The sequence below is a fragment of the Aethalodelphis obliquidens genome, unplaced genomic scaffold, assembly GCF_003676395.1.
Source record: "Aethalodelphis obliquidens isolate GAN/ISIS:26980383/991018 unplaced genomic scaffold, ASM367639v1 scaffold1, whole genome shotgun sequence".
NCBI classification, from domain to species: Eukaryota; Metazoa; Chordata; class Mammalia; order Artiodactyla; family Delphinidae; genus Aethalodelphis; species Aethalodelphis obliquidens.
In genome coordinates, this window is record NW_020837945.1 from 66776711 (window position 1) to 66802580 (window position 25870).

Below are 25870 nucleotides of genomic sequence, written 5' to 3' on the forward strand. Positions count from 1 at the left end.
CCCTTCTGGCTTGTAGAGTTTCTGCTGAGAAATCAGCTGTTAACCTTATGGGAGTTCCCTTGTATGTTATTTGTCATTTGTCTCTTGTTGCTTTTAACAGTTTTTCTTTGTCTTTAGTTTTTGTCAATTTGATTACTATGTGTCTCTGCGTGTTTCTTCTTGGGTTTATCCTGTTTGGGACTCTCTGCGCTTCCTGGACTTGGGTGGCTATTTCCTTTCCCATGTTAGGGAACTTTTCGACTATAATCTCTTCAAATATTTTCTCGGGTCCTTTCTCTCTCTCTTCTCCTTCTGCGACCCCTATAGTGTGAATGTTGGTGCATTTAATGTTGTCCCAGAGGCCTCTTAGGCTGTCTTCATTTCTTTTCATTTTTGTTTCTTTATTCTGTTCTACGGCAGTGAATTCCACCATTCTGTCTTCCAGGTCACTTATCCATTCTTCTGCCTCAGTTTTTCTGCTATTGATTCCTTCTAGTGTATTTTTCATTTCAGTTATTATATTGTTCATCTGTTTGTTTGTTCTTTAATTCTTCTAGGTGTTTGTTCTTTAATTCTTCTATTCTTTGTTAACCATTTGTTGCATCTTCTCAATCTTTGCCTCCATATTTTTCCAGGTCCTGGATCATCTTCACTATCATTATTCTGAATTCTTTTCCTGGAAGGTTGCCTGTCTCCACTTCATTTATTTGTTTTTGGGGGGCTTTATCTTATTCCTTCATCTGGTATATAGTCCTCTACCTTTTCATTTTTTCTATCTTTCTGTGAATGTGGTTTTCATTCCCCGGGCTGCAGGATTGTAGTTCTTGCTTCTGTTGTCTGCCTTCTGGTGAATGAGGCTCTCAAACAGGCTTGTGCAAGTTTCCTGATTGGAGGGACTAGTGGTGGGTAGAGCTGGGTGTTGCTCTGGTGGACAGAGCTCATTAAAATTTTAATCTGCTTGTCTCCTGATTGGTTGGGCTGAGTTCCTTCTCTGTCGGTTGTTTGGCCTGAGGCGACCCAGCACTGGAGCCTACAGGCCCTTTGGTGGGGCTAATGGCGGACTCTGGCAGGGTTCCCACCAAGGAGTACTTCCCAGAACCTCTGCTGCCAGTGTCCTTGTCCCTTTGGTGAGCCACAGCCACCCCCCGCCTCTGCAGAAGACCCTCCAACACTAGCAGGTAGGTCTGGTTCAGTCTCCTATGGGTTCACTCCTTCATCCCCCTGGGCCCTGATGCACACACTACTTTCTGTGTGTCCTCCAAGAGTGGAGTCTCTGTTTTCCCTAGACCTATAGAAGTTCTGCAATCAAATCCTGCTAGCCTTCAAAGTCTGATTCTCTGGGAATTCCTCCTCCAGTTGCCGGACCCCCAACTTGGGAAGCCTGACGTGGGGCTCAGAACCTTCACTCCAGTGGGTGGACTTCTCTGATATAATTGTTCTCCAGTTTGTGAGTCACCCACCCAGTGGTTATGGGATTTGATTTTATTGTAATTTCACCCCTCTTACCATCTCATTGCAGCTTCTTCTTTGTCTTTGGATGTGGGATATCTTTTTTAGTGAGTTCCAGTGTCTTCCTGTTGATGATTGTTCAGCAGTTATTTGTGATTACGGTGCTCTCGCAAGAGGGAGTAAGCACATGTCCTTCTACTGATATATTTAGTTTTAAAGACAATTTTTAGAGCAGTTTTAGGTTCACAGCAAAATTAAGAAGGAGATACAAATGTTTCCCATAAACCCCCTGTCCCGCACACATGAGTAGCCTCTTCCATTATCAACATCCTCAAGCAAAGTGGTACATATGTTATAACTGATGAACCTACATTTCTACATCATAATCACCCAAAGTCCATAGTTTACCTTAGGGTTCACTCTTGGTGTTGTGCATTCTGTGGATTTGCACAAATGTATAATGACTATATCCATCATTCTAGTATCATACAAAGTAGTTTTAATAACTTAAAAATCTTCATGCTCTGCCTATTCATCTCTCTCTCACCCTCTTCCCCCACAACCCCTGGCATTTTTACTTTCGCCGTAATTTTGCCTTTTCCAGAATATAGTAGGAATCATACAATATGTAGCCTTTTCAGATTGTCTTCTTTCACTTAGTAACATACATTTAAGGTTTTCCATATCTTTCATGGCTTGATAGCTCATTATTTTTAGTGCCAAATATTATTCCATTATCTGGTTGTACCACCATTGATTTATGCATTCACCTATTTTAGGACATCTTGGTTGCCTCCAAGTTTTGGCAGTTTTGAACAAAGTTGCTATTAGCATCCATGTGTGAGTTTTGTGTAGATGTACGTTTTCAGCTTCTTTGGGTACATACTAAGGAGTGAAATTCCTGGATCCTATGGTAACAGTATGTTTAGTTTTTTACAAAATTGCCAAATTGTCCGGTTTTCCAAAGTGGTGTACCATTTTGCATTCCCATCAGCAATGAAAGAGAGTTCCTGTTATTGCACATCCTCTTCAGCATTTGATGTTGTCAGTATTCCAGATTTTGGCCATACTAATAAATGTGTCCTGGTATCTCATTGTGGTTTTAATTTGCATTCCCCTTGTAACATATGGTGTGGAGCATATTTTCATACGCTCATTTACCATCTGTATATCTTCTTTGGTGAGGTATCTGTCAAGACCTTTGGCTCATTTTTTGTTGGGTTGGTTGTCTTATTGCTGCCTTTTAAGAGTTCTGTGTAAATTTTGGATAACAATCCTTTATCAGCTGTGCCTTAGCAAATATTTTCTCTCAGTCTGTGGCTTGTCTTTAATTCTCTTATCTTCCACAGAGCAGAAGCTTTTAATTTTAATGAAGTCCAACTTACCCATTATTTCTTTCATAGATTATGTCTTCGGTGTTGTATCTAAAACGTCATACCAAAGGTCAGATAGGTTTTTTCCTATGTTATCTTCTAGGAGTTACGTAGTTTTGTGTTTACACAAATTGATCTATGACCCATTTTTAGTTAATTTTTGTAAAAAGTGTAACATCTGTGTCTAGATTCATTTTTTTTGCATGTAGGTGTCTAGTTGTTCCAACATCATTTGTTGAAAAGACTGTCTTTGCTCCATTGTATTGCTTTTGCTCTTTTGTCAAAGGTCAGTTGGCTATATTTACAGAGGTCTATTTCTGGGATCCCTATTCTGTTGTATTGATCTATTTGTCTATCTTTCTCCACATTGTTTTGATCATTTTAGCTTTATAGTAAATCTTGAAGTCCCGGTACTTTCAGCCCTCCCATTTTGTTCTTCAGTATTGTGTTGGCTATGCTAGATATTTTGCCTTTCCATATAAACTTTAAAAATCAGTTTGTTGGTATCCACAAAATCCCAAATTCGATTGGGATTGCATTGAATCTATAGACTACATTGGGAAAACTGACATCTTGACAATATAGTGTCTAACAATCCGTGAACATGAAATATCTCTCCATTTATTTAGTTCTTTGATTTCATCATCAGCATTTTTTAGTTTTACTCCTGTAGATCTTGTACATATTCAGTAGACTTATACCTAAGTATTTCATTTTTTTGGATGCTAATGTAAATGGTATTGTGTTTCAATTTCAAATTCCAGTTAGTTTTTGCTGGTATATAGGAAATAAATTGACTTTTGTATATTAGCAATGTATCCTGCAACCTTGCTATAATCATTCTTAGTTCCAGAAGATTTTTTGTCAATGCTTTTGGATTTTCTACATAGGTGATTATGTTATCTATGGATGGATAGTTTTATTTCTTCCTTCCCAGTCTGTATACCTTTTATTTCATATTTTTGTCTTATTTCATTAGCTAGAACTTCAGTACAATGTTGAAAAACAGTAGTGAGAGGTGACAGCCTGGCCTTGTTCCTAATCTTAGTGGGAAAGATTTGAGTTTCTCACCATTAAGTACCATATTACCTATAGAAGTTTTGGTAGGTATTATCAAGTTAACAATGTTCCCATCTATTTCTGTTAGTGAACCAAACTTGGGTACACTTGCCTGTGTGCAGTAAAGTCAATCTGCTGATACTGGGTTTTTGTGAAGAAAAGTACAGTATTTATTGCAAAGCGCCCAATGTGGGGCAAGCAAGGAGAATGGGCAGCTCATGCTCAAAAGACCTGAACTCCCCATTGGCCTTTAGGGCTTTTAAAGACAGTGTGTGGGAGAGGGTTGCAGAGTACATGATCAGCTTGTGCTCTGGCTGGTTGATGGTGACATAACAGGGTGATGTTTCTAAAATCTCGATCATCAGCTTTCTGGTTCCAGCTAGTCTGGGGTCTACATGCTGGTTGTCAGCATGCAGTTAACTTCTTCCACCTGGTGGGTTTTATTTAGTATCTGCAAAACAACTTAAGGATATGGCTCTAAATATTATCTATGGCTCTTGTGGAGGAGCTAAGTATCCTCATGATGTTTTATGGCTAATTAATATTATTTTGTCTTGCTTGGTGGTTTTCCTTTGTTCCTGTATTTTCTCACTTCTTTAATTAAAGTTGCTCTTTGGAACTCGGCAAAGGCCTAGGAGGCTAAACCTTCTTCTACAAACAAAAGGCAGGGGACACAGTGGGGTGTCTGTGTCTGAGAAGGCCTCTCAGGGTCCTGCTCAGTTTCATTCTAGTTTACTGAGAGTTTTTGTCATGAATGGGTGTTGGATTTTGTCACATGCTTTTTATGCATCTATTTATATGATGATGTGGTTTTTCTTTTTTAGCCTATTGATATGATGGATTTATCAATTGGTTTTTGAATGTTGAACCAGCCTTGCACACTTGGGATAAATAGCACTTAGTCATGGTGTAGAATTCTTTTTACTACACTCTCTTTCTTCTCATATCTATTTTCATGAAATACCTTTTTCCATCGCTTCAATTTCAGTCTGTGTCTTTAGCCCTGAAATGAATCTCTTATAGACAGCGTACTGTGGGCTCTTGTTTTATTATCCAATCTGCCACTCTGTGCCTTTTGATTGGAATGTTTAGTGCATTGACATTTAAGGTAATTTTTGATGATTGCCATTTTAAACCTTGTTTTCCAGTTGATTTTATATTTCTGTTTTGTTCCTTTCTTTTAGTTTTTCTTTCCTTTTATGGTTTGATAATCTTCTTTTGTATTATGCTTGTGTTCTTTTTGGGTTTTGTGAATCTATTTTATGTTTTTGATTTGTGGTTAGTGTTTTTCAAGTGTATTAACCCATTACTATACCTATTTGCTTTAGACTTGTAGTCATATAGGCTCAAACACATTTTTAAAAAATTCTCCATTTTCTTACACCCCTCCTCAACATTTTATTATTTTGATGCACTGTTTTACATCTTCATGTTTATCCTTTTGCTATTCATTGTAGTTTCATCACGTTCAAATTTTTTTATCTTTATTTTTAAAATTTATGTACTGGCTTTTTAAAGTGATTTGCTTTCCAACTGTGATTTTCTCTTTCCTATAGATTCTTGCTTCTTTTCTGTTTACATAAGTCCTTTCAATAGTTCTTTTGGGTTACATGTAGTATTGCTGTATTCCTTTAATTTTTGCTTATCTGAGAAATTCTTTATCTCTCCTTCTAGTCTAAATGCTAATCTTGCTGGATAGAGTATCCTAGGTTGCAGGTTTTTCCCTTCTAGGGCTTTGAATATATCTTGCCACTCCCCTCTGGTCTGTGTTTCTGTAGAGAAATCAGATGATAGCCTTATGGGGGTTCCCTTGTAACTGACTCTTTGTTTTTCTCTTGCTGCCTTTAGAATCCTCTCTTTAACTATAACTTTTGCCATTTTAATTATAATATATCTTGGTGTAGGTCTATTTGGGTTCATTTTTTTGGGGACCCTCTGTACTTCTTGTACCTAGATATAATTTCCTTCTTTAGATTTGGGAAGTTTTCAGCCAATTTATTTGTAACTTCTTCAAATACATTTTCAATCCTCTTTTCTCTTTCTTCTCCTTCTGGGATCCCTATTAAGTGTAAATTTGTTTGCTTTATATTATCCCATAGGTCTTGTATGTTGCTTTCACTTTGTTTGTTTTTTTTTTCATTTGTCTTTCTGTCTGTTGTTCTGACTGGGTGATTTCCATTCTAATCTTCCAGATCACTTATTCGTTCTTCTGAATTATGTAGTTTGGTATTTATTGCTTTAGCTCAGCAAATTAGTTTTCTAATTTTAATTGGCTCCTCTTTATAGTTTCTAGTTCCTTGTTACAGTGGTCTGCATTTCTATTAATAGCCTTTCTTAATTCCTTCAGTATTTTTATTACATCCTTTTTGAACTCAGGATCTGGTAGACTGGAGAGATCTGTTTAATTGTTTTTTCATTCAGGGGATTTCTCTTGTTCTTTTAATTGGAAGTGGTTCCTCTGATTCTTCATTTTATATTTCTGTGACTCTACGAATTTAGGAGAAACAGTTATCTACTGTGGTCTTGAAGGGCTGTTTTTATGTGGGACCCTCCCTGTCTAGCCTGTGTGAGTCTAATATTTTTGGTTAGAGGGCTGTTTTTAGTATGGATGCCTTCCTTGGCTTTCCTCAGTGTGTGCTGCCTGTTATCCTCTTGATGTGGGGTGTGGCTGGTGTTGGGGTGATCAGAGCCTGCACTGGATGTTGAGCGGGGCCTCCGTTTTGCTCTGTGGTTTACACAGCCCTGTTGCGGGTAGGGTCTGTTCCCCAACTGTTGGAGTAGAAGCTTCCTGATCCGTTTCTAAGCTGTGGTGTGAGGTAGGTGGGACTGAAACACTTCCACTGGAAGAAGAGCCACTGAGTGTTCCTCCACAGGAGCTGTCTATTGGGAAGTGCACTCTGTGGTCTAGCCCATTACCTGTTGTGTGGGCTCACAAAGTATACTGTTGTTGGCACTGCCCTTGGCCCTGCCTCAGCCTTGAGAATGCAAGCAATCAGCCCAGATGTCTCTCAGGCGCTGTGCTCACCAGTCCACCAGCATAGATAGGCTGGCACAGATCCACTGAAATCAGGCACTGGGACCAGCCGAGACTTATGGAGTCAACCCACACCTCGACCCTGCCTCTGTGTGTTCTGGAAGCTGCTAATGCTGGATCCACCCAGCCACAGGAGTACCAGTAGTCTGCTCGAATGTTCCGTAGGCACTGAGCTTACAAAGGAGATGATGGCATAAAACCTCAAAAGCCACCAGGACACTGCTCAAATTTCAGCCCCGCTTCGAAAGTTGTGCGGTTCCTGGGGATCAGCACAGATTTCAGCCTTGCCTCTGAGTGTGGACAGCCCATGGTGCTTGTGTACTCCCAGAGCTCACAGAGGCAGAGCTGTGCCCACTGCAAGCATGTTTTGGTGGGGCTCCACCCTTCCCTTCTTGCACACACTAACAATGGGGCTTCAATGGGAGACTTGGGCTCTGTCCTGCATACCCCCAGTTGCAGCCTAAGGCACACTCCAGCCCCTTCAGGCTGAAATAGGTAATTATGTTCCATCTTTTGTGTGTGTGTGTAAGTCTTTTATCTCTGTCTGTCTCTTTTCTGGTCAGTTTAGCTAAAGGATTGTCAATTTTCTTGATCTCTTTAGAGAATCAAATTTTAGTTTAATTGATTTTCTATATTTTTCTCTTTTCTATGTCATTAATTTCTGCTCAAACCTTTATTATCTCTTTCTTTCTTTTTGCTTCAGCTTCAGGTTGTTCTTTTATTCTGTGACTTAAGGTGAATGGTTAGGTTAGTGATTTCATATATTCTTTTTTAATATAGCTGCTCGTAGGTATAAATTTCCCTCTCTGCTCTGCTTAGGCTTCATCTCAGAAGTTTTGATGTGTTGTATTATACATTGTTCTACAATTGTTGAACGATGTTGTGAACACTGTTCATTGTATGAATGGCATTGTAGCATACACTGTTCTACAATATTCTTGTTTTTTTCTTTCACCCATTTGTTATTTAGTCAAGGGTATATATTATATATATATATGTGTGTGTGTGTGTGTGTATATATATATATATATATATATATATATATACAAACTCACATATGTATAAAATTTGTTACATTAGCCTTTCTGCTTCTGATTTGTGGTTCTCTTCCTTTGTTCTTGTGGACTCAGGTTGCCATTTGGTGTCATTTTCTTCCTCCAGTGTAACCTTGTTCCCATATACCTTCTTTGTGTTATTATTTTCAAATATATTATATATCCCATATTACAATTATATACATATTACTTTTTACATTGCTTTTTTAACCAGTTAAGATTGGAGAGGAAATATGCAATTATACTGTCTTTTATAATTATCTACGTTAATTACTTTTCCTTGTAATCTTTTTTTTTGTGTGTAGATTCATATTACTCTCTTTCAGCCTGAAGAACTTAAGTATTTTTTGAAAGGGAGCTCTGCTAGCAACACATTCTGTCAGTTTTTGTTATCTGGAAACATCTTTATTTCACCTCCATTTTTTTTTTTTTTTTTTTTTTTTTTTTTTTTTTTGTGGTACGCGGGCCTCTCACTGTTGTGGCCTCTCCAGTTGCGGAGCACAGGCTCCGGACGCGCAGGCTCAGCGGCCATGGCTCACGGGCCCAGCCACTCCGCGGCATGCGGGATCTTCCTGGACCGGGGCACGAACCCGTGTCCCTTGCATCGGCAGGCGGACTCTCAACCACTCCGCCACCAGGGAAGCCCTCACCTCCATTTTTGAAAGATAATTTTGATGAACTTTGATTCTTGGTTAACAGGGTTGTTGTTTTTTTTCCCACTACATTAAGTATGTCATTCCACTACCTTTTGGCTTCATTGTCTTTGGTAAGAAAGTCAGCTATTAATCTTATTGGGGCTCCCTTGTATACAATGAATCATTTTCCTCTTGCTGCTTTCAATATATTTTTTTTTGATTTTAGCATTTTTACCTTGATGTGTCTGGGAGTAGGTTTCTTTGATTTTATCCTACATGGAGTTTATTGAGGTTCTTAGATGTATAAATAATGCTTTTCAAAAAATTTAGAACATTTTCAACCAATATTTCTGAGTGTTTTTCTCCTCCTTTCTCTCCTTTCCTTCCAGTACTCTCAAGATGCACATGTTGGTGTGATTAATAGTATCCCACTTTTCTTTGAGACTGTTCACTTTTCTTCAGTTTTTCCTGCACAGTTGTGATTATCTTCTCCTTGTTTTCCATTATCAGTATCTTACATCCTCAAAATTTCTTTATTAAATAAATCCATATTAATATTTCTGAGGCATTGCTTACACATATTATTTCCCAACTTGAAAGCTTCCAGTGACTCTCCCTTGTCTATACTGCAAATCAGTTTTATAGATTGCCATTGTATGGCTCATCATACCTCATCAGCCTTTTTGTACTCTTCTTCTACATTAATCTTTTAATCTGCCCAATTTGGCTTATCCATTATTCTCTCAACATACTAGGCACATTCTGCCTTCATGTCTTTTCTTATGCTCTCCTAGCCAACTTCTATCTTTTAATGTTTAATCTAGCTTCTAGGAAGTCTTCTGTGAAAATCTAGGTAAGTCTGTTGTAAAAGGAAGCCACAGTTTTATTCTCAACTCCTACAACACTTCATGTCTATCACTTGTTTATGGTACCGCGTGTTGTCATTTTCAAAAATTGTTTTGTTCAGTTTAGTAAATTTTAAGCTTTTTGGTAGTTAGTTATTTCTTTGCGTCTTCCCACTTAATACAGTACTCTGAACATAAGGAAAAGCAATAAATGCAGTTGTTGATAATGTTTTATGCAACATGACATTTAAGCATATTTCAATTACTGACAGGCAATGAATATAATCAAAACAGAAAAGCTTTACCCCCAAATTAATTATTAGAGTTGGAAATTGAAGTAAAACATTAATTAATTAAACAATTACTCTTTTCTACTAAAATCAGTGCATGATAGTGGTGTTTATTGATTGAAAAATAGTAGTTGGTCCCATATATATAAACAACTGCAAATATACTGTTTTGGTCAACTAATGGTTTGGTGATTATTAGAGAAGCTCTGGATAGAAAAAACATCAACTGAGAAGAATGGGTCTCTTTGCTGACTCTGTCATTTCCTTCAGTTCTCTCTATTTCCATTCATTATCAAAACTAGTAATCACCAACCAGATGTTCCTCACCTCTAAGACCACTGTTCAGAGTGAGTCCCTGAGCCAAAGTTGTCTCTTTGTAATGATCTATATTTAATATCAGCAATTGTTTTTCATATATAATACAGTTAATGTCAGCACTTCTTTTTCACATATAATATAGATACTTTTAATCCTATTTACAATGTGAATGATACTGACCAGTATTTTATTATTGGGTTGCCTCTTTAGTTGACATAAAAGAAAGAGAAGGCAATTTCAGAAAGCATGCCATGGAGCAGATAAGGTGTATTCTATGCTGATAGCCCGTTAAGCAAATTGGATAAAATTGTCCTGACATCCTAGTTGGATTTGGCTTTGCCATTCTGAAATTTTAACTTATATGCATGTAAACATCTATCTACATAATAGGTTTCTGTGTCTATAAACAGCTATGGCAATACAAGAATAAATAGGGTACTTATTAAAATAACAAACAAACATATCTTGAAAAACAGATGAATTTTATCAAAATGAGATGTAGAATTATAAGTAAAATCACAACTAGAAAGATAAGTATGTTATAGGCAGAAGCAGCTTTATTTCCATTTTCAACTCTTCTTGATCTTTCATTTAGACTCTTATGGAGTCTGAACAACATAATCCTTCCCTTATAAGAAACTATTATTTTTGTTTTATGCAAATAGAGGACATCATTAAAATTTTAAAAAATCATGAAATATACCATCAGTGTTCATTGTCTAATGGACTTTCCTTTAAATAAATTTGATGAAAATGCAAAGATTTTCATAAGTTTTAAATGGCAAATCTTTCTGCATAAGAAAGGGATTTGCTTGTTTTATAGGTAAAATTTTCAGCCTAGTATGGATTTTCATTATACATTTCATTATGCAGATAAGTATGTATGTGTATGTCTTCAATTCTGAAGTTGTTTATCTTGAAACTTAAATAATTAAGATAACTTTATATGATACTATATTTATACATGGAGAATGTGAAGCAATACAAATATGTTTACAAATAACTTTATTGTTTATATAACAGTCAATTATTAGGGTTCAACAAATTGTTTATAAATTTAACAAATATGTTAGGATGCGTAGAAATGTGTTTATTGTATTATGAAAAACACATAATTACATTTAAAAATATTCCTTTAATTAAGTTTTTAAAATTCTCATGGGTTAGTAGAATTTAAATCATATTTAATAAAGTCCTTTTTCTTTCTTTAGGAAAAACTCAAAGAGAAGGAAGAAAATCTGAATCTTGCAAACCAATTCTTAAAGTAGAATACAAAACCTGTAGAAACAGGTATGCATTTTTACTTTGAGAGTTATGGGAAAATATGTAAGAAACAGAGACAAGAAATTCAGATAACCTTTAATGTTTATATATTGTTTAAAGTTTTACATAATTATATTAACTGGCTGAATCTTCTTCATTGATAATAACAGATTTCTTATTGTTCAAGTGGCAAATGTATTATGTCAACGTTATTATAAATAGCAAATCAGTTATTTTAAAATTTATATGAATATTCAGATGAGTATTATATACATGAATTTTAACAATATAGGGCTTTTGGGCCATGCAATTACAAGCAGCAGTCATTCAACATTATTAAACAGCAGAAGCTATGTACCTGTTGGTATTACACATGAATTAAATACATAACCAAGTCTCTGTACTTTAGGATCTTACATTCTGAAGTTGGAAAGACTATAGTTAGTTGTGAAGGTAAACATTTATGTATATTGCCATAATACAATAGTGCTAAATTTTAAGATACAGAAAATTAAATAAAAAATAATATTTAATAGAAATTTATCTTGTATATACAGCAGCCATATCCTATGCATCAGCAATGTTTATACTTACAGTAATTATTAGTGGCAATACTCTCATCCAGAATTACCATAATTACAAATCTTGCCTAGACCTTAGTTTTATTTTAAGTCTAAATTGGATAATTCTACTTTATATTACTTAAATGTTCACACTAGAATATTTTCCTGTTGTCATAGGTGCATTTAATGTTTGCTTATAGCTGCTCTTCTCAAGGTATAGTAGATAGAAGGATCAATACCTCTTTAGTTCAGCCTAATGTTACTATGTATAACTAGTAAAAATCATCATGATTTTATTACTATTGTAACTAAAGTATTAAAACACTTAAAATTTAATCATTATGGATGAAAATATTTTACATATATTCTTTTCCTTCTTAAATCAGTGTTTATAACTTAAACTTTGCTTGAGTCTTCAGGCTCAATGTTATTTACATCCATTGTTATACAGTGTCACACTTAAAGGACTATTGAAGCAGTTGACCACTTCACACTTATTAACTGTTCCTAGCAGCTTGTGGTTTCTTTTTTTTCTTTTCTTTTCATGTATGTATTTGTTTTTGAAAGTTTTCCTCTATCCTTCAGTTTTGGGCTTTTGGGACTTCTAATTTCCATTGTGTTTATCCACTAGTATCTAGTCTTTTATTTGCTATAGACTAAGAAATTTGAAACCCTAGTTTGTAAAATGAGAATGAAGAGGTTCATGTGAAGGCGTGAGAGGTTTTTCCCTGATAAAGTACATGATCCATGGACTTTATGACATGTATTTTGTTATATATAAATGTATTTTTTATGAGGTGCTCAACAATATGTAGCTTAATTCAATTAAAACAAAATGTATTAAGTTATTACTGCATAATGTGCATTGAGCAATTTGTTTGGCACACTAAAATAGAAATTACCGCCTGCTTTTGAATCTGTTATGGTCTAGTACCAGAAGTAAGCCCGTAAACTCGTGGTTTCTATACAACATGTAAGGTGCTTTTATAGAGACATGCTATGAGAGCACAGCAAAAGGACAGCTAACCTTGCCTAAAGGGAGTAGGGAGGACAACAGTGAAGAGAGAAATCACTGAAATTCTTCTTAGGAAAGGAGATGCCTGAGATGGGATTTAAGGGATGGAAGATAGGATGGTGCCAGATGAAGGGAGAAAAGGGTAAACATGAAGAAAATGTACTTCAGAAATCAAGAATTCAAGGCAAGGCAGTTTAAAATAATGATTAAGATCATTGCGGCACTATTTACAATAGCTAGGACATGGAAGCAACCTAAATGTCCATCAACAGATGAATGGATAAAGAAGATATGGCACATAAATACAATGGAATATTACTCAGCCATAAAAAGGAATGAAATTGAGTTATTTGTAATGAGATGGATGGACCTAGAGCCTGGCATACAGAGTGAAGTAAGTCAGAAAGAGAAAAACAAATACCGTGTGCTAACGCACATATATGGAATCTAAAAAAATAAATTAGAGCATTTTCCCTTTTTTAGCTTACAACACAAATATTTATATGAAAATATTAAGACAGAACTTTAAATAAAAAGTAGTGAAGGCATTTTATATGTAGGTTTTGATGGAAACTTTTTAAAAGGGTTTTTTGTTGTTACTACATAGCCAGCATAAGATTAGCAAATGTCCCTTTGATAATGTTTGGTATTATGTATGATACAAAATGGAAAAGAAAGGGAAATTTTATGGAGTGAGTTCTAGAAACAGGTAGATTCTTCAGTTTAGTAGATGGATAGAAGTGAATTATTTAGAGAAACACGTTCTCAAGGAATTTGGTACAATAAAAGTGTCTAGTTCCTTTAAAAAAATTTTGGAGAGTATTTTCAGTTTGGTCTTATTGAAAAATACTTCATATCAACACACATTTTCTTTTATATACATATACTAGAGATACAGATATTTGAGAAAAGGAAAATGAAAACTTTTGGAGATATTTCATAGCTATGATATTTTATGGTCATTTCAGCCCCACTCTATTATCTAACTGTAACCTGCAGTTAACAGAAATGAAAAAATTTGTTCGAAGTTAGTTTTACAAGCTAAATAGAACTGGCTGACCCTAGGTAAAGTTGAGAAGAAGGTCACATTTACTTTTGGTGAATCATTTTCCCGTTATATATTCGTTTTCTCCATCTGTTTGTCATAACCCTTTCCCACAGAAACTCTATTATGTAGACTTTTCATGTTACCTTCTACCATTCTGGGCTTGCCACTGTCACATTTCATTTCATGTTGAAATTTGCCTCTATTTCTTAGTGATTTGGGGTCCCACATGCCTACTGGTTAATATGATAAAGTAACATAGCCTAATATTCTAATAGTAGTAATTTAGAGTTTGGTAACCAACTAATATATGTGAAGATGTTCTGTTGAGTCAGTCAGCATCTTCCCCTCTCACCAACCTCACTGCCTTTCCCCCATCTCACCTCAACATCTTTAGATTGATTCATTAGTAATTTTAATGGTGAGAATATACATCCAGAAAAAAGGAAATGGTAGAATAGTAAATTGTTGGGTGAGATATTTGGGGCCAGGAAAGGCTTTTACTCTCTGTCAAATTATTGTATATAATCCCTACTAAGCCCATTCCTTTTTGCCTCAATACTGTGAGATTGTGTCATTTTAAAGAACTCAGTCTCATTAACTTTTTTTCCTCTGTAGTGAACCATTCATAATATTTTCTGGTGGGCTGTCCTATGACAAAGCTTGCAGAAGACCAAGTTTAACCATCATGCATGGAAAAGCAATTACAGTGCTTGAAATGGATCATCCTATTGTTGAATTTCTAACTTTATGTGAAACACCCTATCCAAATGGTAAGTAACTAAAATGAAACTATTAATGTTGAAAAATCATTTTTGAAATGATAAGTTCCTAACAAAATTAAGCTTAAATATTTTTAGTTTTAGCAGCTGATATCGACTGTGATACAACACGGTGAGCTACAGGTGCTGGAGCAGGTTCTGCAGCTGTACCTACTTGAGAAAATGGAAGTAAGACAGATGTAGTGCAACAGTGCTGGAGTTTCAGGTTCTAATATCAGGTAAGTGCTTTAAACTTTGATAAGGATGGTGGAAGCTGAGCTGGGAGGGTCCACTCAGGGTCCGGGGTGAAATCACTTGGAGAAACTGAGGTCTCCTAATAGCCTTTCCTAGGCCAGCTCCACCCATCCCAATCCTGTGCCAATCAAAGTTAAAGCACTTACCTGATATCAGTGATCTGTAACTCTGGTGGTGCTGCATCTGTTTCACATCTGGCTTTGCTTCAGATGCAACTGTAGCACCTGTGATTACTCTAGGATTGCTGATGTATGGTTAGTGATTTATTCCAATTTTGAAAATAATTAGAAGAGCCTTTGGGAGGAGAGGTGCTTATGTATTTTTATTATCCCAAATATAAAGACTTCGTAAACGTAAAAAGTCTAAACTTATATGCAAACTGTATAATGGAATCTAATGATGAAATATTTTAATAATGGAATCTAAAAATTGAGAAGGGTGAAATATAAAAAGGGAAATATGAGTTTATGATTACAAAAGGTAGTATGTATATATATATATTACTACATTTTCAAGAGGGAACATAGATGTAGGGAAAGGAGCACTGTACTTGGAGACAGAGTATTTGGGCTTATGATTTAGCTCTGTCACTTACTAGCTATGTGACCTTGGACAAGTCACTTCATATTTACAAGTTTGATTAATCATTTGAAGAAAGAATATAATATTGATACTACATGATTACTGGAAGGCCAAAGGGAATATACCTTATAAACTATGAAGATAAATAGCTATTAGTTTTATTATAAATATTCATTGTTTTAAATTATTGAGTTTCATATTTAAAAACTGAAATAAAGTGATATAAAATAACAATCAGTGTGGCACTTTATTCCCAGAGTTTCCAGGGGCAGACAAATTACTTGTGTTGTAAATTAACCAACAAATATTTATTGGATGCTTCTATGGCCTCAGTATGACAAGAACTTGTTGAGAATATGGATGAAGTATGAAACTGACCTCTGATGTCAAATCAGAAAATCTGGCCACATGAGGAAGATAATTATGACTTAAGTTTAAAAAACATAATGGCTTAATTAAGCGCTGAGTTATACGAATCAGAGTTTAAATAATGTACCAATTTATAGGCTAGTCAGGTAGTCGATGACTGAAATATTCATGCAAAGCTTCATGGAACAAGTAGGATTTAGATAGGGCTTGAAGAATGACTTGGGCCTTGAAAATAATATTGAGTAAAGGTTTTAGAAATTGTGAGGTTTTGCTAGAGTGAGATCAATTCAGAGAAAAATTTGAAAGCCTTTTGTAGGTATTTGGAAATAGGGAACTACAGAGGAATTTTGAGGAAATATTAAGTGAAAGAAAGCAATGTTCTAGTGTGTGGGTTTGAAGAGAGAGACCCTGAAATCTAAAACTTCAGATTCCAACTGGGAGGCTTTTGTGGTAGTATACATTAAAATGGTCAAGATCTGAAACAGAGTGCTGCTTGTAGGAATGGAAGATGAAAACCCATTGAATTTGGTCAACAACTGGATTAGGGAGTGATATGAGAGATGAGTCAAAGACAACATTTTAGGAATAGTGGTTTCATATGAAGTAATAACAGTTCTTGGAAAGAGAGAAAAATAAGTTTGAGTCAGTAGAGTTGTTTAGAGAGCAGAAAAGGAGAGAGAAAAGGTCTTTAATATTTATTTTTGAGTCATCAGAATATAGATGCTCTTTGGAGTTGTGAGAATGAATGATAAAGGAAGAAAGAAAGAAAGAAAGAACAGAGGACCAAAAGCTGAGCTTAGGAAAATGCCTTCTACTAAGGAGCCTCAAGAAAAAAGGTGTGCATACCAGTAATAGAAACTGAAAATGTGCGGTTGCCAAGATCAAACACTATAGGTATATGTGTATATACATTTGTGCACATCAGTAGAGATGTTAGGACAGTTTCTAATAATGTTAAACAAATTATAAATGTACTGTAACCAAGCCTAATCACTTCCAAGCCACATATATTACTTTGCTTTTCAGAGAAGTGGTAATGAGGATGGAACTTTTTACTTACTAGGAGCTGGGAGAAATAGTTTAACTTTACTCAGTAAAATATAAGTGTATTTTATTAACTATTTCTGATTAAAACAATAGTACATGAAAATGCCAGAAAAGAACCCTACAATACACAACAGTATATAGTGAAAACTTTCTCACTGCCCTTCCAGGGGCAACCACTATTACTAAGTTTCTTATGTATTCTCCCCAAATAATGTATGCATATATGCATTATCTTTTTTATACAAATGACAGCATACTCTATATGTTGTTCTGTATCACACTTTTTTCACTTAACAGTATACAGTATTTTGATTATGATTCCATATTAGTAAATATGGAACTTTAATCTCCTTTATAGCCACATAATGATAAGTGTTATGCATATGTTAAACAAAATACACTTATTAACAGTTTTTAATATTGCTGAATCATTTGTGACATCTGACAATTCAGCCTATTTCTCAAAGAACACAAATGCCTAATCCTCTTATCTCAGGGGGCATTGCCCAGAGTAACTAACCAACTATACTCCGAATTTGTCAGTTTTGCATCTATATTTAATTGTATCTGGTCTTCTACAAGTGTCATAAATAATGCATTTCTCTTCAGAGAAGTAGTATTTATGATAGAGCTTTTCCATCTTGTTGGGGGCTAGGGTTAAAAGGCTGAGCCTGCTCATAAACAACCAATCTAATAAAAAAAGTAATACAGTTGGCATCTATTGAGTACTTACTATAAGCCAGCCTTTGCATCAAACATTTTTATATACATCTAATCTTTATTAACAGTCTAAGGTAGTATTATTTTGCCATTTCAATGGGTAGAGAAATTGAAAATCAAAGAAGTTAACTAATTTGCTTAGGATCAAACTGTTAATAAATAATAGACACAAATTGAACCTAACACTGACTCCACAAGAAATCTTTTTATTCAGTGGTTACCACAGCACACCAAGTACTTCTACAAACGTGAAACTTTTGCTACCAGTTTTTATTATTTGAAAAGAAACAATAATCTAAAACAGGTGTTATTACCTAAAATAAAAATTTATTTAAGACTTTTGCTCATTCATGCCAATGTCTCAGCTGTTTTATTTTTGTAGCCATTGCTTCCCAACCAGTGATTTTCCTAGAGAGGGATGAGAAGACAAAGAGGAAACTAGTAGTATTCTTCAAACTGAAAAACAAACAAAAAAATCCCCAAACCCCAAAACGTTTTGAAATAATGTTGAAAACTTAAAACAGCTCTAAGAGATAAGGGAGAAGAGGGGAAATGCCTCAGTTTGAAAAAGTTTGAGTAGCAAATAGTTTGAGGACTGTATACTGTTGTATAAATATGCACCCAAACAAGGTCAGGCTCCTCAGTTTTTGTTCTTTTGTGTTTTTTTGATTCTAGTTTTTCTCTCATAGCTTGTGACTTAAAAAATAAATATGAATAGGTTCTGTAGCTTCTCAGGACTGGAAGGACTGTGAAGGCCATCTATTTTAATTTACCATTCAAGACTTGAATACTCTTGAATACAAAATTCCTGCCAAGTGATTGTTGAGTTTAGGATTAAATACCTCTTAAACTAGCCAGTAGAAACTGCTGGTATAATGAAAACAGCATGCATTAAAGTTTCAGGTCTATAACTTACTAGTTTTGTAACCTTGTGCCAATCTCATAACCTCTTTGGACTCCAGTTTTCTTTATGAAATGAAAAAATGATGATACATGCTCTAGCTACTGAGAATCAAATACCATGTATATAAAATGTTTTTGTAAATACTTTTTTCCTTAAATTGAGCTAACACTGTAACTGTGGCTTTCCTTTATTAGTCCTTTATTACAGATGGAAAGCAATGTCTTCCTTGACCACTATAACTAAATTAGTGTTCCCCCACCAACCAGAAGTCATTTCTTATACTATTACCCTTGTTATTTTTTTCATAGTTCACTTTACTTTCTGAATTAATCTTATTTGTTTACTTGTTCATTGTTTGTATGTACCCCTAGATTGTAAACTTTATTAGAACAAAGACCTTGTCATTCTTATTCCCCATATATCCTTTGTTCTTAAGACAGTTTCTGAAACATCTTGAAGGAAGGAAGGGAGGATGGAGAAAGGGAGAAAGGAAGGGTTGAATTTTAAGAACTTGAAAATCCTAGGCTATCCTCAGACTCTGATTTTTTGAGATATATACTCCTGGGCACATAGTAGGAAGTCTTTAAGTACCTGTTAAATCACATTGAATTGAAAGTAATTTTTTTAGTATAAGGAGTGTTGCTCTCATAGGGAGGTGAATATGTATCACAACTGAGAGAAGCAGAACTGTTTCCTTAGTATATCTCCTGTAGGCATGAAATCAGATCTGAAATGGAAGGTTATGGAAGACTAAGATAAATGTGAGATGGAGGTGACAGACTCACTCTCTTCAAATAATCTACTACTATCATGATTATTGAGATAATATTTAACTCTATGCTATGCAACTTCTCATTTTTTCCTTGTTTCCTATAATGGTCTTAAACATTGTTTGAGAAACACAACATATATATATATTTTTTGAGTCCCACGTTTTTCTTTTTCTCTTTTTTTTTAAACATCTTTATTGGAGTATAATTGCTTTACAATGGACAACATATATTTTTAAAAAGTGCTCTTTGTTACTTCTTATTTTAGCTCATACTTTGGTCTTCTCAAATCATTTAAATAACATTTATACAGGAGATAAAGGAAATACAAGTTTGGTGATTTTATAAAATGTTAAATATGAAAACTTTTCCATTTTTCTTTTCTACTTGTAGAATTTCAAGAACCCTATGCTGTTGCTGTACTTCTGGAGAAAGATCTCATTGTAGTTGATCTGACACAAAGCAAGTAAGTTGTCCATGTACGGATTAACACTATTTTAGACTCTATTTATTGCAATTAAAATATAGGAGGACATTATAGATAATTGGCATTAGAATTCTTTAGATGGTAAATATTCTTTATGTGTAATATTGTTTTGCTAGAATTACAAAAATGTAATTTGGTTCAATAATGAAAACTAAACCAGGAGAGTTTAGGGGACACTGAGAATATTGTAAGATATTTTAAAGGCAACACCTAATGTTTAAAAAGATGCCTTTGGGGACTCCAAACACATAAAATGGATCACATTTCTACTATTTCCCTAAGCAAAAAACAATTGTTACAAAAATTACATAATGTACTGTTTGTCCATCTGCTCTATTGACTAAAGAAAAATGGCACATGATAAAAGTATTATTGAACTACTGTGGCAGACGATACAGAAGATCAGGATCTCGAGGCAAGAGATGATAGATGCCTTCTTTTACTTTCTTTTCTTTTTCATTATGTTGTGGGCAGTAGAAACAAATATTAAATATTGCTGTTAGAGTGGTGCTCTCCACTACTTTACATGTACAGTAAAAGTAGACTTGAAACTGATGAACACTGTCTTCCTGCTACATATTTTCATTATCAATGATGATAGTCATGAAGCTCATTTTCCCTCATTCTTTGTTCTAGACTCACTGATCATTTTTTAGCCCGTTATATTTGCAGAGCTTTTGTACATTCTCTCTTCTCTGCATGGAATAATCTTCCATTCCTTTTTCTCCTTACTAACATCTATAAGAATCTCAACTCAGATATCGTTTTCTCATTAAAGAAAATCTTTCATTATCTGTATAATTTGGTCAAATATCCTATTAAGGGCTGTCTTAGATCCATGTTCCTATCCTTCATAGCTTTGACACAGATGAAATTTTCCATTTGTTATTGTTTTAAAGATTGTCTCCCTACTAGACTGTAGGCCTCATGAAGGACAGGTTTTGTCTCCACATGAAGTAGGTTCTTAATAAATTTTTGTTGGATGAAGTACAGTCTGAGTTTTACTCTCAGTGTAGTTTGTGAATGTAAGAGCCAAAGTTCTTCTTTGTGATAATTTGCATCACATGTATTTCAATATTTTGAAAGGGAATAGGGTTGGTCCATAATATCACCATAACTGAATTCTGCCTAGCTGCTGTATTTATCAGCATAAAACCTGATTAAGTTTTGTGTACGAGTGTGGATTTATGCCTCTTTCTCTAAGTTCTAATATAGGTTTTATTAAAATATACTTTTCTGATCTCACTGGTAGTCACCTCTTCCTTCTGTGCCATATTTGTTGGTTCCTCATACCTTGTCTAATTGTCTAACATCCTCCAAGGCCCACTATACTTTGTCTTTAATACTCACATTCTTTAGCATATACATTTATTCTTTTTAAAACTTTTTTATTGTGGTAAAATACATATAACATAAAAGTTACTATTTTTATACACTAATTCTTATGCTTTTCATTACCTTATATAAATATGTGAATTGACGTTTTGTTTGCACGTTTTTATCTAATATTTTGCCTTCTTCAGCACCATGTTTTAAAATCTATGTGACATTCCTATTTTGTTGTCTATTACAAGAAGTTTAATGTGGAAAAACTGAACATGTTCTCTTTCCCTCCAAATAGTTACTTTTAGCCATGTTTAACGTTAACAATTAAATTGCAGCTTTGTACTCATTTTTCAAATTAATTTATTCCTTCCTTCCTTCTTTTCCAGTTAATCCTCTACATGAAAGCAAGCATTAGGGCTTAAAAATTTTTCCTCTTCTTGGATTTACATCTTTGTTTACATTTCTACAACAACCAGTTCACACTTTCACATGTAAATTTTTGTAATACATTTTTAGTTATTTCTTTCTTAAATGTCATTTTTCTACTCTTTGCCAATATAATAAAGTTATTTTCCCCAAACATTTCCATGATATTGTTCACCTTCTCAGGAGTCTATCATTGTAATCTCTTGCTATTATCAAATCCCAAATTGTAGATCTGATCTTTAAGGTGATGCACTTATTTTACTTCTAATTCTTCAATATCAGAAATATTGATAATTTCTGCTCTGAAACAGGGAACCTCTGATCCATTCAGTTTAAACTACTTGCCATTTATTAAACACAACTTTCTCCTTTCCATGTGATTTTGCATATACTACTATTCTTATCTGGGAAACCATTAAGATTGGAGGGAAGAGAACCGCTGTCAACACACACATACACACACACACACACACACACACACACACACACACACACCAAACTCTTTCTGGTGTTTGAACTAAGTTTCTGATTAAGTTCCTATAATATGGGGAAAATTATTTTTAATAGTCCTCCCCACCCCCCAAAAGCACGCTGTATCAGAAGTAACATGATCACACAGACTGAGAACGGATGCAGCATAGAATAATACTCCATTCCATCTACTACAGTACCTGGTACATCTGGTACATGAGAAGTGTACAATATATTGTGGTTCTAAGAATTCTTAATTTGGTTCTTACTGATACCCCTTTTAAAAATGATATATGGCTTGAGGATATGAAATTTACTACAGCCATAGGTCTGCATTTCCCCTGTTTTCTAGTTTACATAGGAAACAATCTTAAACACGTGTAATCACACACATACCTACATTGCACACACAACTTTCAGTTACTCCCTATAAAAATACAAAACCAAAATACTTGCCTATGTATTATGTCCCTTGGAGAGCATGTAAAATTTTCTAAGATATTTTAATACTTGTATTATATAAATATATAGATAAACTTGTATGTAGATAAAGTACCTAGTTGATAATGTTTTAATAACTGACTGATAAGTCAACTTGCTACATATTTTCAATTTAACATAATTTAGTCTATCCATTTTAGAAAGTGATATCACTGTGCAATTTTGAAATTACTGGAAAGAAAATGAGTTTATTCAAGTAAAATTCTACCAGTATTCATATTACATTTTATAGATATATATTTTTAAAAGAGAATTCTTATTCAGGTGATCATTGTTTTATGATGCTTAAAAAACAATTATGTGAAATATATTCAATATAATCAATATTTAGAAGAGTTTAGGGTTTGTTTTATAAAAGTTATTTCATTTTTATATCAGTGCAAAATGACACTAATATATTATCTTTATCTATTAGCTTTCCTATCTTTGAAAATCCATATCCCATGGACATTCATGAATCACCAGTTACGTGCACAGCATACTTTGCTGATTGCCCACCAGATTTGATTCTAGTGCTCTACTCTATAGGAGTCAAGCATAAAAAACAAGGATACAGTAATAAGGTAAAAGCAACAATTAGAAATTTTCTTGTATTCATATCCATATCATATGATCATACTTTTTTCTGTTATTTTCTGACTTTCCGTAGAAGAAAACTTGAACTAAATTCTTTTCAAGTCATAAGCTGGCACCTATAAAAGACATAATTTCTGAAATTCAAATTTCCTAAATGCTACATAGCTTTAAGTCTACGAGAATATAAATTTCTTATATAAAAAGTATACAATTATCTACTAAGATATACTTACCTATCATATATATTTATATACTAAATATATGTTTAAACTAACATATGCTTGAATCATAAGATGTTACTTTTGATTATTTTAGGTGAAGGATTACGTTTTAAGAAATTCAGGAGTCAACTCTCTCTAGTTATTTCTTATCAATCAATGGTTAATAAGACATAATTGTCAAAGACTTTCATTAAATAACTTTCTAGAATTCCATTTTGTTATATTTAACTACAAGATTCAAATACTTACAATTATAATAGACCCCCCTATTATGATTTCTGTTATTTGAACAGGACTGTTGAGATGGACAACTCCAGGGGGCACAATTTACATAGTATTTTGTGTTAAATGGCACCACCATAGTTTGGAGGTACATAGATTACATGGAAGATGTAGCAACACCACATTTGTATGATTAAAGATACTTCTTTGCATTTTTAATATGAATGGTAATATCTGTTAAAATCTATATTTTTAAAGGATATGAAATTTTGCATTTGGAATTGTTTGTTCAATGAAGGAGTTAAAAAATAGGTACACATTTCATTCTTCATTACTTAACAGCTATTTATTTTTAAGTGAAACTTTTACTGTTATTTTAAAATATTTTTATTTTAAATTTCTATGTTATTTAAATTTAAAAAATAAAACTTATAAATTCTTCCCACATAATCTGTTTAGGAGTGGCCAATCAGTGGAGGAGCTTGGAACCTTGGCACACAGACATATCCAGAAATTATTATTACTGGGTAAGTGGGATGTGATTTATGAGTTTATCAATTTATCATCAAAAAGATTTCATTGAATTTTCACACTTTCCCATAATTGTGCTGTAGGAATGCTGACAGTTTAAATTAAAATATAAGACACAGCTTCTATCCAAAGATTATAACCTTTATAGAAGATAAAATCAAATCATTGAAAACATAGACATATAACAAAAATAAGTAAGTATAGATTATAAGACCAGAAGAAAGTCAGAGATAGAAAAATCATGAGAGATTAGTCAAAGAAGAATTTCTGTAGAAATCATAGATTATTAGCCTTAGACAGGCCCTTACCAATATCTCTTGATTCCATCTAAATCCAGGAATCAGTGCTTTGTATCTCCATCAAGTGGCTATTTAAAGTATACTTCAAAACTTATAGCACCGGAAATGTTGTTACTTCCTATAGCAACCCATTTCATGCTCTAATATTAGGAATGAAAATGGAAACATAGCAACAGATAAAGATAAGACTTAAAAGATCATAAGGAGTTCTGCTTATGAGGTATGGAATAGATGTACTTTTCCCTATTCTTCCCACTAAGTACAATTAAAACCCCTGGATATTATTATAATATGACTGGAAAAGATGGAGAGAAGTCAGACTGGATAGGTCCCCAAAGACCCAAGGAATGACATGGAAGTGAGTTTCCTGGCTTTTCTTTTTGCCTCATATATCCCAGAATTGGAGCTGAAGAAGCTGGCAACCTGGAGCTCCAGGCACAAACCTAAAAAGCCCAACGAAAGCTAGCTCTCTTTAGCCAAAAGGTGAGGAAAGGAGAAGCCTATAAAGACAGTAAACTTTTAGAAAATAATCTTTCTATTATAGCTAACCAACACAGAAAAAAACTATGACTCCACCCCTACCCACTTCATCAAAGGTTGAGTGGAGAGCGTGGACTTTCACCCTCATCAGGCCATAATAAGGTGCCTCAACTTGCCCATGAAGGGGGTGTCAGTTTCTGACACTGAGCTAAGGCTGAGTAGGGTGCTGGGACTTTTAACCCTGCTGAATGGTAGTGAAACTCTTTACCTGTGGTGACAGAGATAATGTGGGGAGAGAATTCCCAGCACTGCCCAGCAGTAATGAGGAGCCATATACCCTCCCCTTTTTTGTCAATGGAAGTCCAGTGAGGAAGGAGGAAAGAACAGAGCTTAAAAAGTTCATAAGGAAATAATGGTTGAAAACTTCCCAAATTTGGCAAAAGACATGAACCTAGAGATTGCAGAAGGTGAGCGAACCACAAGAAATTCACAATAAGACACATCATAGTCAAACTTTTGAATACTAAACACCAAGGAAAAAAATATGAAAACAGCAAAAGAGAAATCACACCTCACCGACAGGGCAAAACCAATTTGAATGATGGCATATTTCCATTAGAAACCATGGAGGCCAGAGGAAACCTGAATCTTTTTCAAGTGCTGAAAGAAAAGAACTGGCAACCTAGAATAATATACCCAGCAAAAATATTTTCCAGGAATTAATTAGAAATTAATACATTCTAAAATGAGGGAAACTAAGAGTATGTCAACATCAGACTACTCTGAAAGAATGGCTAAAGGAAATTCTGTAAACAGAAAGCAAATGATAAAAGAAGGAACCTTGGAATATGAGGAAGGAAGGAAGAACACAGTAAGCAAAAATATGGGTTAATACAATAGGCTTTCTTTCTCTTGAGTTGCTAAAATTATATTTGATGGTTGAAGAAAATATTATGGTTACATTGTTTGATGTGGTTCTACATATGTATAGAGGAAATA

The 25870-nt window shown here is 34.4% G+C and overlaps 1 protein-coding gene across 2 annotated transcripts in view; it reads left to right on the forward strand.

Annotated features, from left to right (window-relative positions):
• STXBP5L (syntaxin binding protein 5L) overlaps positions 1-25870 on the forward strand; it is a 362740-nt gene that overhangs the window by 173811 nt on the left and 163059 nt on the right. For both annotated transcript variants that reach the window (XM_027105973.1, XM_027105977.1), the window contains exons 10-14: positions 11249-11327; positions 14542-14696; positions 19725-19797; positions 22958-23105; positions 24021-24088. In XM_027105973.1, coding sequence (XP_026961774.1) covers positions 11249-11327; positions 14542-14696; positions 19725-19797; positions 22958-23105; positions 24021-24088 — 523 coding nt within the window. The remainder of the gene's footprint in view (positions 1-11248; positions 11328-14541; positions 14697-19724; positions 19798-22957; positions 23106-24020; positions 24089-25870) is intronic.